The following is a 13,470-nucleotide window of genomic DNA, read 5'->3' as shown; positions in this document are numbered from 1 at the left end:
GGTTCTATCTAGGGTTAATTCCTAAAAAAATCACGAACTTTACACGAAATTTCATTTTAATCATGACCTTTAAAAATTGTAATTTAAAGGCACGAACTTTCATTTTATTTCAAATCTATCACCAAAATAAAATTCGGTGTATTTTATCCAACAAACAATTCCTAATCCTAGATATTCTAACTAAAAGATAATAAGATTTGATGTTAATTAATAATTTGGGTCTTTCATTAATGATTTAGTGAAGAATTTAGTTAATAAGGATTGAGATTCTCTCAAGTTCAAATGAACTTGAGTGGGTTATGCTCACGATCTACACCGTACATTGTACAATGAACGGTGTAGATTACACTGAAATGATGAATTTGAAACAATATGAAAGTTCGTGCCTTTAAATGACAACTTTTAAAGGTCATAATTAAAATGAAACTTCGTATAAAGTTCGTGATTTTTTTAGGAATTAACCCTTCTATCTATATAAATAGACCGCTCAAATTATATCGTGATAATTCAATTGTTGTCTTCATAGCTACAAACAACAAAAGTGGTAGTCAAAACAAGCTTATCGACATTAAGTGTCCAGCCATACAAGAACGTGCGAAATACAAATCAGTAACCAATGATTTCAAGTCGATAGATTCATCACAAAAAGAAATGTACAAATCAACCATAATGATTTCGGTAGCAGTACTGTATCATTGGCACCTACATCAGTGAGCATGAAGTTTACCAGTCAACAAAAAATGTTAAGAACATACGTCTTACCATGTTCTATTCAATAGTGATAGGAGAAGAACCTGAGTACTAAAGACGAAGATAGTTTTGTTAAAACCTACCATTTTGATCATTTTCTTTTAGCAATTATGGCTAAATTTCTAGGAGATAATATGGGATTAAATATGGGAAACATCTTTGCTTCAATTGAACTGCCTTGCTCCTGGAGGAACAATAATCTATCGAGCAGAATAAGAGTCTCAAGTATGGGACCAAAAGCAGCTCGAAGAGACCAAAAACATCCAATAAGCTCCTGTTTACATTTAGCGAATTAGACATAACATGCTAATATAAATAGCTGAATTGAACAAAAAAAAAAAAAGGAAACATCGAGTATGATATTGATGTTGTTTTCATAACTAAACCAAATAAAGACTCCAGCTCAAAAAAAAAATACTACATATAATTTGATTGTGAAACAAAGTAATGAGAAAGGAACTGGGAAAGCATGTCGCGAATTCAGAAAACTCCTATTAAATTTTTAATGAAAAAGGTAAAATAACAAAGGGAGAGAAGTATAAAAGAAAACCTCTCTTAATAATCTGAAAAACAAGAGTTCGTGAAATAATTTTCATCAGTCGTAAAATAGTAACTATTCTAAGTCTCTAAAAGGTTTACAAATGAGGAACTAAAATCTTCTTTTTAATGTGACAAATTAAAATGTTAAGTTAGTCTAAAAATGAGGAATTAAAATACAATGTGAGGACTAGAATTTATATTGTTCAACAAGTAAATTTGTGAAAATTCGAGGGAGTTAAGATAATTTTCCTAATAATTGTGGCAAACGTATTCCACTGACCATAATAATTTTCACATATTAAAAGAAGAAGAAAAAACAAATAAAAAGAATTATGATAGTCATTGTAAAGCGATCCCATTATAAAGAATTGGGGTTTTTCTATCTTTTACTCAAGTGAAACCAAAATTTATAAAATCTAATCAGCAAAAATTGAGAACCATAAGAGCAAGGTGGAAGTAACATACAGCAAATGGTTCAACTTCCTTCCATATTTCATGAAGATGTATCTCCTGCAAAGGTTTGAGGCCAAGGCGTGAAAGTCCAGACGTACTAAATTTCTCAAATTGTAAATATTTTTCATCAGATTCGTCTTTTTTGCATCTAATAATCCCCTTATGCAATGAGGCATCTATTCCCAACACCGAAGCTGAAATGTTATCTGCAAAACACATTGGAGAATAAGTTGTCACCATTTCCCATTAGTTTAAGCGGCTGGAATGTATAGAAAGTTACTTTTCTCAGTTTCATATTAACATTTTTAGTTGCATAAGATATACTTTCAACTCAACACATGGAGAAAAACTCCTCAAGGGTGTGCATGGGTCGGCTTCTACCTAACAAACATAATCTCAATTGTCTTTCTTGGCTAAGGAATATTCTCACATAAAACCAACCAGCAACAGCAAAAACCAAAACTTCGGGTTTAATATTTCTGCTTAAGTGGCTAACAACAAAACCAACAGTCAGTGTAATTTCAGCTAGCTAATATTTATAGGTGCTAAGCTAAAACACATGCAAGAGAAAGAAAAAAAACATAGAAAAGCTTCTCAACTTTCGCATCTGGTCTTGCAAAAAGGCCCATGGCTTGGTTTATTGGGTCTTGCAATCTTGAAATAAAGGTTCTATGTTTTTAAAATAAGAAATATAGTAAAAGTAAAAACAGTATATCAGTCTGGTCAATTTCTCAATATTTTGTATGTCGAACTGAGAATGAAAATAATCTGTTCTGCCTACTAAGTGTACAACAAACTGGAAACCAACCAATTGACTTCATAAAGAAAAAAGTTAAGTTTTTGGTTTGGACTTTGGATTTCACAGGTTAGGAAGTTCGACAAGGTTGCTAAACAAACTAGCTTTACATTATAACTGACTGTTTGCATTTTCATAAGCCTCTAGGTTCAAATTTTACACAGAAAAGTGCCAATAAGTATTGTTTTGACTTGTAAGTTAAATTAAATTGTTACCACACTATGTTTGCTATAACATTACTGCAAGTAATTGATTAAATAAATAGTTTTTCACGATAACAATGAATTAGAAATTGAGGGAGTACATTCTACTGCAGTCAATCAAGGACACCGAACAGCACCATATAAGTTGATTTGCCCCTATTTTGGCCACAAAAAAGTTCAAAGTGCAAATAAATGCTTTAAACCTTTCACTTTAGAAGACGTACAATTAAGTCCTTTCATATTATTCTCAAGGTTAAAGACGGGCATAATAATCCCTAAGTTTGTCAATAAATCAACAAATATTATGATTAATCTGAGGGGCTACATGTTTTTCATTCGCTTAACCTAAGAATTACTATTAAGGGCATTGAACAACTTCTTTCTGAAACTTCCAATTTTTCAAATTATTAATAATGAATTGGTGATAAAAAGATAAAAAAAAATAGAAGAATTTTGTGGCAAGCCTTGTAATTAACAAGGGGTGGGTATGATTCAGCTCATACAAAAGTAGCTACCAAAATACTTTTGAGTTTTGACCACAACATAGCATAAAAAAATAAATAAACAAAAAAACTCTATAGAAGCTTACCTTATTTTGAAGAAACAGTTCTATACTTGACGTTATTGGTCTATATAAAATATTAATGCAGCTTTATTCACCAGTTACAAAGAACCAACCCCTACTTCGCAAGGATCAGAGGGTTGTTGACAACTTTAAACAGCCCGTAGAAGAATATCAGGAATTTATTGATTTCCTTTATAAAAAAAGGGAAAAAAACAATTGGTTTTTATTTTGCAAATTTACTTGTTGGTCTTTTTAATCTTCGAATCTCCTTCTAACAAAAGGATTACAGAAATGCACAGACCTAAATAGATTCAAGAATTCACGTGTTTACCAGATTTAGAGACTGCAGGCTGTGGAGAGAAGCATATTTGTTCCATATTAGAACTCTGAGGAGAAGTTGAAAGTTTATTTTGTCCATGATGCAAAGCTGAATGCATAGCCCTTCTCTGTCGTTGACGACGCATGGTCTTTCCTTGACGCCCAATTGAAGGACTTTCTTTTAGGACATCTGGGTAATATTTTTGAAGAACCTTCAAAGAAACAGAGGTTATAAATAATTGATGAATGTCAAAAGAATAGTCTTTAACAGAACGAAACTTCCAAAGAAGACAAATGAAGCTTCAAGGTCCTGTCATCCTCACCATTCTTTCAATAGTTTCTTTAATTTTTTTAGTAAATAATCAAATTTATCATGGATCAGTTTGGAAGGAAAATTTCTTCTTTTGTCATAATTCTAATGGTAACCGTGTCCAAGTCTAACAGCTATGTGTTTTTGGGAACTTCAATCTGAACTAGAAAAAAAATACCCTCTACTTAGGAAGATTTCCATGCTCCCTCTCATATAAATCTGTCAAATGTGATCCCCACAGTACATATATTTGTCCTACAAATCATATTCTGATAGTTTTTCTTCTCCATATCTCAAACAAAACTAAATTAGCAAAAAAAACTAAGAATGATTTCCGACGTTTTATGCCTTCTATGCCCCTATTAATTGTGCAATGACAAGACTTTACACCAGAACACACCTATTAGATCTCTTTGTTTACTAAATTAGACCAATGCAATGCCTATCAATGATATTTAATACTGGCAAACCATTAATTTCATAAACAATTGATTAGTAGTGAACATTGAGGGTACATTTAGGTTTTAAAGACACAAATAGATTAGAAAAGTTAAAAAAAAAAGGTATCCTCTCTAATATTTGGTGTAAAATATAACAAGACAAGATAAAAGGGAACGTAAACTTTTGAAATTAATATATCCTGCCTTTTAATGAATCTTTTTATACAAACAAATCCAAAAAAGTAAAATTAATCAAATGATAAATAAAAAGAAAGACATTTAATACATAAAATATTAGTTTAAGAGTTCACTATTGAAATTTTATATTTACAGGCACAAGAAAATAATACGCATTTTATTCCAAATTAAGTACTATTTATTAAATTTCCACTATTCGCTTTGGATAACAGACCTGCAGAATTGCATAAATTATCATAAATGGTTAATGGGTTTTAGTCACTTTCTAATGATCGTCCACAACTCAAGCCAACTATTTTTTGAAGTGTTTCAAATATGGCCTCCCTTGCATAAAACAATTAATCGAAGCATCACAAGGTTGGGTTGAAGTTTCGACAGGATTCACGGAGAACGCAAAATGCATGGCAGCAAATGACTTCTCATTTTCAACCAACTCATAGTCTAATGAGATTTTTAAGTGGAGAACAGTTGTAAAGGAAAAGACATGCAATCTTAAGATAATATGTATATGACATCACTACGTTTCTCAACAATAAAAGTATTAAGTGCAAGTATATAATGAGTCCACGACAAAAAAAGTGAGACACAAAAGGCACATGTTTTTACTAGAAATCTACAGAAGCAAGAGAGATTAAATCTTAGTGCAGTTTTATTGTCACTGCTACCATTTTATGATCCTTGAAACTGTTTTCACAGAGATGCATTTGTAATGGATTTAAAGAAGACCATCAGGAGATCCACTATTGTTATAGGGAACGATGAGTAATTGTCAAGGTAATTAACTGGTTATTGGGTTCTATTATGTTGAAAGATGAAGGAAAAAAAAAACAACCAGCCATTATTTACGGTTTCTGCCAAGTTTTCTCTCACTTTCATTTTGCCAAGATGAACAAGAATATTTTCCCTCCAACTTCTCTTCTCTTCCTTAATCTTCACCTCCCCAATTGGTGCACTTTCCTTACTGCCCTTTTTACCCTAAAATTCCTCCTTTAACCTTCCCTTCAATAGCAGAGAGAAGGAACTCAAGTGTAGAAGTTAGTAAAAAGATAAATAGCATAAACATGAGAACAGAAAAAAGAGAGGATATTTTCAATGCATCGAAAAACTGTTCTAACAAGAACATTTGAGAATTCGTTAATCAAGCCAAAACAGAATCATTTAAAGTAAATAAATTAAGATTGCTTACCATCTGAAAAGCAGCTCGAAAAGCATGCAACTCCAAATTTTGAAGACCAGCATCCTCATCAAGACTCCGCCATCTGTCCGCACTCTAAACAAATCAAAAGATAGTAGTGTGTTAGATGATAAAATTAAATAATATACAAGACTGATAAGGACATGGTACTTCAGTACCAGAAACAATTTTCTTATGCAACTATTTGCGTCTTTAGTTCTGTATATAGATACCATCCATTTCGGACAACTTCTCTGAATACATGAATATCAAGAAAACTTGAAATATTAGAGGTCTATCTGGTTAATGTAAGCCATAGCCATTCAAATTCACACTACTTATATTCCTACAGATTCTTTTTGTCTAAGGAGTGTGTCATCCCAAATCACACATAATCATTGTCCTTTCAACATTAGGTTGGCCCATCACAACAAGAAACCATTAGCATGCCTAACATTGCTCCAGCAAAGTTCTAGGCAGTAAGCTTCCATGGATTCCGTGGATTTTTGATAGGATTTGGTTGTGAAGATACGAACTTATAGCTCTTTTCCATGACAATAATAGCAAATGGAAGACGGAAGAAAATTCCAAATTGTCTAACTATCAAGAGCCACTCCATTACATGGACCAATTGAATAACAGAACATCCATTCAACATGTCATTTTACAGCTGTGCTTTTAATTATCCACTCGTTTGAAATTACCAATAACGAGAACATTGGTGCATAAATATAATATCTTTAACTTCTGAGTTAAATCAAATGCGGAAGAAGTAATTTCATGAAGAATAAAAGAAGTGAATGATAAATTTCAAATAAAAATATGTTCTTTTAATAAAAAAATTAATAGATGGTCTATTGAACGCCAAACATCATGCACTGTACTAACTTCAGCTTTCTAATTCAATTAAAACCAGACAATTCATATAAGACTTCCAAAATTAGCAAGGAAAAAGAACTCCTTTGCCCTAGCTTCACAGCCAACATATCAATCAACAAGTTGGAGAGCAACCCCTTGCCATAAAATATACAAATTTGGGGTTTATGACATGAAACTGTTTAAATAATTACAAGGTTGCTGAAAGGTTACTTATCAAATTCAAGGACTTGAAAAATAGTTAAGTTAGTTTATTTTTTCATAAAAGGATGCAACGTGCCCAACTTTAAGGGTAATTTACACTAATGATCCTTGAACCATCTTCTAACCGTCCTTAAACTTTAATTCGTATCCCAATTGGCCCTAAACTTTTATTCAATAACTTGATTATCCTTGCCGTAAATTTTTTCTAGGTCCGTTAATTTTTGATTTGTGTCACCTAACTTGATAGTTTATTTGGTGACATGTCAGCCAGGTGGAATCCTATTGAACTCGTGAAAATCTCAAAAATTCTATTTAATCCATAGAAAAACTCCCAACAATAAAAGTCTTTTTGAGATTTCAATAAATGTTTTGAGATTTTCTATGGTTCAAGCTGACACACATGTCACCAAATGGACTATAAAATCAGATAACACATCATCAAAAATTAACGAAATAGGAAAAAATTCACGAAAAAAACAATCGAGTTAGTGATCACTCCCTTTGTCCTATTTAGGAAGTCCTTTATCATTTCACACATATATTAAGACATAAATTATACTTGTTTTTCTTTTACCCAAATAAAACAAGGGTAAAAAAAGAGAGATTATGCTAAAAATGTGCAATGGAAAATGACAAAGAAACTTCATAAATGGAAGAGAGGGAGTAAAAGTTTAAGGACAATTAGGAGATGAATTAAAGTTTAGGGATATTTTCGGGAAGATAGTTCAAGGACGGCTAGTGTAAATTGCCCAATTTTAAGCACTTTTACAAGGGGCAACTTACTTTGTACACGCATCAACCCCTTAACTTAGGAGTCTAAACAAACCACCCTAGCAGTTTCACCCTTGTCTAAAAGCAACTATAAGCATCTTCCACCCGGTTGTTTGGTGACAATTCAGACAAGTGGAATCCTATTGAACTCACTAAAATCTCAATAATTCGATTGAATTCATAAAAAAACTCCCAATAATGAGAAGTTTTTTTAGAATTTTGATAATTTAACAGAAATTTTGAGACTTTCTATGGTTCAATAGGATTCAAGCCGGCAGACATGTTAACTTATGGACTATAAAGCCAAATCATTAGAAATCAACGGAATTGGAAAAAAATCACGACAAGGACAATCGAGTCATTAATTAAAAGTTCAAGGACAATTGGGATACGAATTAAAGTTTAAGGACGTCTGTGGAAGAAAACATAGTTCAAGGATGGTTAGTATGAATTGCCCCAATTTTAAGCACTTTTACAAGGGGCAACTTACTCTGTGCAAGCATCAACTCTTTAACTTAGGAGTCTAAACAAATAACCCTAACAATTTCATCCTTGTCTAAAAGTAACTATAAGCATCTTCCACCCAGTTGTTTGGTGACATGTCACCTAGGTGGAATCCTATTGAACTCGTTAGAATCTCAAAATTTATATTGAATCCATAGACAAACTGACAGCAGTGAGAATGTTTTTGAGATTTTATTAGATTTTAAGATTTTCTATGGTTCAATAGGATTCAAGTTGGCTGACATGTCACCAAATGGACTATCAAGTCAGATAACTTGATAGAAATTAATGGAATTGGAAAAAATTCATGGAAAGGGAAATCGAGTTATTAAATAAAAGTTTAGTGACAATTGGGATACGAATTAAATTTTAGGGAAATTCTGGAAGAGAGAAGATAGTTCAAGGATGGTTAGTGTAAATTACCCAACATTAAGCACTTTTACAAGGGTCAACTTACTCTGCACCCATCAACCTCTTAACTTAGGAGTGTAAACAAACAACCCTAACAGTTTCATCCTTGTCTAGAAGCAACTATAAGCATCTTTCACCCAGTTAAAACCAACATGTTTAGAGATTATACCTCACTAGTAGTAGCTATGTTAAGCCAACAAAAAGTGCCGTAACACATTTCAAAAAAGAATTTAAAGTTTAACTCAATGACTAAAACACACAATCATTTGTGGTATTCTACAACAATCAACATTTTAATTTTTCCTTTTCTAGATCAATTTTAAACGCCAGGATACAAATAATGGTCCTTATTGTTTAAGAAAATGAGGTAGACCAAGAGCTATGAAGTTGGTTCATCCTAGCAGCCATTTTCACAAATACCTATGTAGAACTCTTTATTCAGCTTTAACTGCTCTGGTGCAATCAGTTGATCACCAAACAAGCCAAAAAATTCTATTGAGCAGCCAAAAAATTCTATAAATAGATCATACTTTTTTTACATTCCTCCATAATAGTGTTGCTATGGAAAAGTAAATAATAAATAAAAGAAAAACAACATACGTATGCACCTGACAAGCAAGATCGCGTAAATTCTTCCCGAGTGATATGCCTGCAGACTTAACACCAAGACTCATTGGAAAACCACAGTGAGAATAAACAGCGTCCGAGCATTCTTCTGATAACAAGTTGTAGCAGCATCCAATGCTAACAATTGCTTTGATTTCTTTACACTCCAAAAAGGTCCTGACTCAACAAACATGTGGTGTAAAAAATCTTATAAAAACAATAGAACAAAGGCAAACACCGCGATACAGAAACGAAGATGAATATTTAGCTTCACTAAATTAATAAATTATCTAAGATTTAAATGAGAAGACAAACTAATAAACTTGGCATACACCAACTATCATTGTGCACAAATTTCTAAATGATCTCTCTACAAGAGGCGGATTTACTAAATATTTCATCAAAACAAATTGAGAGAACCAAAAGGCAAAAGAATCCAGACTAAGTGTAAGAATAAAGTTTAGTCCACTTTGCAGAGATATTTCGGAGTGAGCTCCAATGTGGAAAAGATAAATGGTAAAATTGGCACTCACATCACCATGTTCACTGAAAGATCACCACAAGCATGTAATCCAGCAAGTACAAATGAAGCATTACTTTCCGCACCTTGCCAACTCAATTCTTGCTGCTTGATTTCATTCACATTAACTGGTGCGCCAGTCAAAGCTTTTAAAATGTCATTTGACATAATACGGCATGTAATTGTTTTAGGTATATTCAGAACCCTGTTTCCTGAACTAACAAAGAAGGAGGGAAAAGAAAGAAGGAAGGAAATATAAGATATTAATCTGATCCAGTTTAAGTAAATAAGAGAATATTCCTGAATGTGACAGTGACAATGAGATATGTTAGAATTTATATGCTGGTAAGAAAACAAAATAAAGATGGCTAAAGGAAACAGGAAAATAACCCAAGAGCAACATGATATTAAATGGTTTGGTTTCCTACATCTAAAGGTGAATGTTAAAAAAATATCCACTAAGAAAACAGGAAATTACAATGCCAATCAAAATTTGCCCTTTGGCCCACTAGACCCAACTCTTAATTTTAAATAACGCTCACAAGCTCAATTATAGAGTATTTGTGCATTTTTTTCTTGCATGATCTATCTTAGAAAGCTTTTCATTTGTTAAATTTATAGGCAGCCAAGACTTGAAGGCCAAGTCCCAGACTTGGTCTTGATGTTGTGAAAGACTTTCCCCTTGCACAAATAAAGAATTGGTTGAAGAAACAATGTGTTTATGCCAATCACTTGGTGGACTACAATGCGGAAATCTTAATCCCAGTGCTATAACACACACAAGAAAACAGCACCAAAGTGCTTCACTAGCCACCACAATAACTGTTCTTGATGGACCCAAAGAACCACCACATTATATTCTGGTGGAAAACTCAAATTTCATAGTAAACATTCTTCCAAATTTTAGAATGTTTAAAATTTAGTCATAGAAGTTAAATTACACACCATAAATGTTCTATAGCAAATCTATACACACAAAAAAAAACTTCCCAGAAAATCTATTATATAATGCTTGAACTTCTCAGAATGGCCAACATAAAGATTATTTCTTGGTTATAAATTAAAACATACATGCAAAGGAACATAAACAACAATATTTTATATATATATATATATATGTGTGTGTGTGTGTGTGTGTATACATATCGAATTCCATACTCATATTTACGCATCTGAGCTGCATAATGTTTCTTTATCCGTTCTGCGCGCATCTCTGTTACCCTTCCATGATGAGAAGAAGCATCAATGGCAACTACAGAATGATCGTACTGGAAGGAAAGTACTTGTGCAAGGTAACCCTGAAAATTTAATAATAATTCAATCACATATGAAGAATTTGGGCAAGTATACAGATGAAACAAATTTTTCACATAAATTCCACCGACACAGAAATATAAAGACATCAAATCTTACATAGCCTGGGAAATAACAATAAGGTGAAGACACCCCTCACCTTTGAAGTTTAAACCTAGTCTCATACATTTCTTAAAATCCTAGTATCGACCATATTATCCTCATCTCTTGAATCATGAAACAAAATGGAGCTATTAAGTAACCTACTCAGCCTTTGTAAAATAGTAACAGATGAAGCCAAATTATGCGTCTGCAACTGTTTTCTTTAGCTTTTGCTTCATATCATATGTTTACCCTCATCTTCTCCACAAGTGACCTCACATTTTGGAGGAATAACTTTTACAAACCCTCCAGCGGAGTCTAGTCGAGATATCTCCCTTAAACGTCAAACTATCCTCCCCCGAAATGTGAACTAGTTTAAATACTGAGTATGACTAGACACATAGTGACCATATCAAAACCTCCCAATAAATTGGCATGCCAATGACAAGTAAAGGAACAATTAAAATAACAGATTAAAAACAGGAAAGCACGTTTACAATTAGCAAGCTAAATTTTGTGATGTCCCATGTTATATGATAGACCCTAGCCAAGAAAGATGCAAAATTAGTAAATCTAAAAGTTTTCTACCATGAATGTGATACAGCTCCCTCAGAACTCACATATCCATTGATTTTGTTATACAAATTTTACGGCTGTCAGGATCACTGTCTAATGTATTAGATATTTAGATGACATTGAAGATAATTGACGTTGAGTATGTCAGCAAATTAGCGTCACTTTCCAACAAGTGACCTCCCGGTGAAACAAAATGTAACCAAAAAGAGACAAAATAAAATATAGTTCCATTTTATAACTAAGTGAAAGTTCAATAACCTACAGAGTTTAAAACCCATCAAATAAAAGTAATGAGTTAATAAATAGCACACCAATTGGTGATTTTATAATTTTTATTAAATGATTTTAATGATTTATTATTTTTATTTAATAATGTCACATGTCACATATTTAATAAAGAAATCATAATCTTACATGGTAAACTAGATTTACCTAAAAAAATTCCGTTATCACATTGCTATGCGATTTGCTATATGATGTTGATACACACTTTGCTATAAGATGTTGATTGATTCAAATTATGATAAGAATTAAGGGTTAAGGAATTGTGACCAACAATTGAAAAACTAGAAAAGAGGAGAAAAGACAATAAAAGATTGATAGTTTCATAATAAGCACATTGCATTTAAGAATTAAACGCAGAAGATTAAAGGAGAGCAGACCTGACCAGCACCAACATCAACAATTGTTTGAGCTCCCACACTGTTTGTAATAAAACTAACAACAGCAGAAAGAACTTCTACCTGCTCACACCAAATCATTTCCCTTATTAAACTGAGAAAGGACTTCATAAGACTGAAATAAGAAATCAATTATTATAGTATTATGTATTTACCAAAAAATAGAAGAAAACCAATGACATTCTCCAATTTTAACAAGGAATTACCTCATGTTTTTTCTTCACATTCATGCCCTGCGAAAGTACAGTATTAAGCGATGTGAAGTTCAATCCAGGAAACACCTGCAACAAAGAATTGAGTAAGAAACCAACAAAAAGAAAACACTGCAAACCTATATTGTAACAAGAAGACAGCAATAGAATAAATAACAACAAAACCAAAACGATCAAGAAAATATACCTTTTCCAAGTCCACCTGATCTCGAGGAAATGCAAGAGACCTCAAATCCGCAACAAATTCTCTGAGAGAATGAGGCCAATGCTCCTAAAACAAATAATATCAAAAACAAACAAAATTGGTGTTCATTTCATGAAGCAGTTCAATTTTTCGAAACACACTTGCAACTTCAATTATGTAATTAGTAAGCTCGCTCTAATTAAATTGCAAAAACAATAGTTAGGGTTTATACCTGAGAGACAGCGGAGGGAATAAGGAGAAGATGTTGAAGAGGCTCGTGACGGAGACAATGAATCCATCGCTGATCAACGGATTCCCATAGTTTGTGGGTGAAGAAATTGACGACGTGAGCATTTATGATTGAATTGTAAGGTTTTATGAATTCGATGATTGCGTTTATCCATCTCAAGGTTTCTGTTGCACTCGCACAACTGTACATTTCCCACACACTTGCAATAATTTTCTCTTCTTTGTTCAGTTTTACTTCAGAGCTGATAAATAAATAAACTCAAACCTAATTTACTTTATACCACCCTGAAATTGAAGCCTCGTTCTTGATCCGGTGGCGTTAATATCCTTTTTGTCCTATTATATATTTTAAGAAAAAGGAACAATCCGATCCCCAAAACTTGTATTTCAAAATTAAATAAATATATTTAATTTTTTTTATCAATTAGATTCTTAAATTTATATTTTGACGTGGAATAGATCACATTAGTCAATTAAGCCTCTAAATTTATAGTGGAGGTTAAACAAGTCTATGTTTGAGGTATACAATTTTGAA

General features: G+C 32.6%; 1 protein-coding gene across 3 annotated transcripts; it reads right to left on the bottom strand.

Moving 5' to 3' along the window:
* Positions 1 to 597: 597 nt before the first annotated feature.
* LOC126669700 (uncharacterized) lies at positions 598 to 13,239 on the bottom strand. 3 transcript variants are annotated; one of them, XM_050363237.2, is made up of 11 exons: positions 12,919 to 13,238; positions 12,690 to 12,773; positions 12,497 to 12,571; positions 12,273 to 12,353; positions 10,798 to 10,937; positions 9,653 to 9,856; positions 9,122 to 9,296; positions 5,760 to 5,843; positions 3,639 to 3,837; positions 1,756 to 1,949; positions 598 to 1,024 (listed from the first exon to the last, which is right to left on the bottom strand). In XM_050363237.2, the coding sequence occupies exons 1-11, from the start codon at positions 13,123 to 13,125 to the stop codon at positions 842 to 844; spliced, it is 1,626 nt and encodes a 541-aa protein (XP_050219194.1). In that variant the 5' UTR covers positions 13,126 to 13,238; the 3' UTR covers positions 598 to 841. The 3 variants fall into 3 exon arrangements, with proteins under 3 accessions (XP_050219194.1, XP_050219195.1, XP_050219196.1); XM_050363238.2 differs by lacking the exon at positions 9,653 to 9,856 and having other exon boundaries at positions 12,919 to 13,239; XM_050363239.2 differs by lacking the exons at positions 12,690 to 12,773; positions 12,919 to 13,238 and having other exon boundaries at positions 12,273 to 12,405; positions 12,497 to 12,566.
* Positions 13,240 to 13,470: the final 231 nt, after the last annotated feature.

Source organism: Mercurialis annua, linkage group LG2 (genome assembly GCF_937616625.2).
Source record: "Mercurialis annua linkage group LG2, ddMerAnnu1.2, whole genome shotgun sequence".
NCBI classification, from domain to species: domain Eukaryota; kingdom Viridiplantae; phylum Streptophyta; class Magnoliopsida; order Malpighiales; family Euphorbiaceae; genus Mercurialis; species Mercurialis annua.
This window is presented reverse-complemented; position numbering and strand designations above follow the sequence as displayed.

Excerpts from the sequence above, each read along its gene's own strand:
- LOC126669700 (XM_050363237.2), bottom strand. The coding sequence starts at position 13,125 with ATGTACAGTTGTGCGAGTGCAACAGAAACCTTGAGATGGATAAACGCA. Across the intron at positions 9,857-10,797 it reads GCTCAGATGCGTAAATATGA|TTCAGGAAACAGGGTTCTGA; the intron begins GTATGGAATTCG and ends CTTCTTTGTTAG. Across the intron at positions 1,025-1,755 it reads AGGAAGTTGAACCATTTGCT|GAGCTTATTGGATGTTTTTG; the intron begins GTATGTTACTTC and ends AAATGTAAACAG.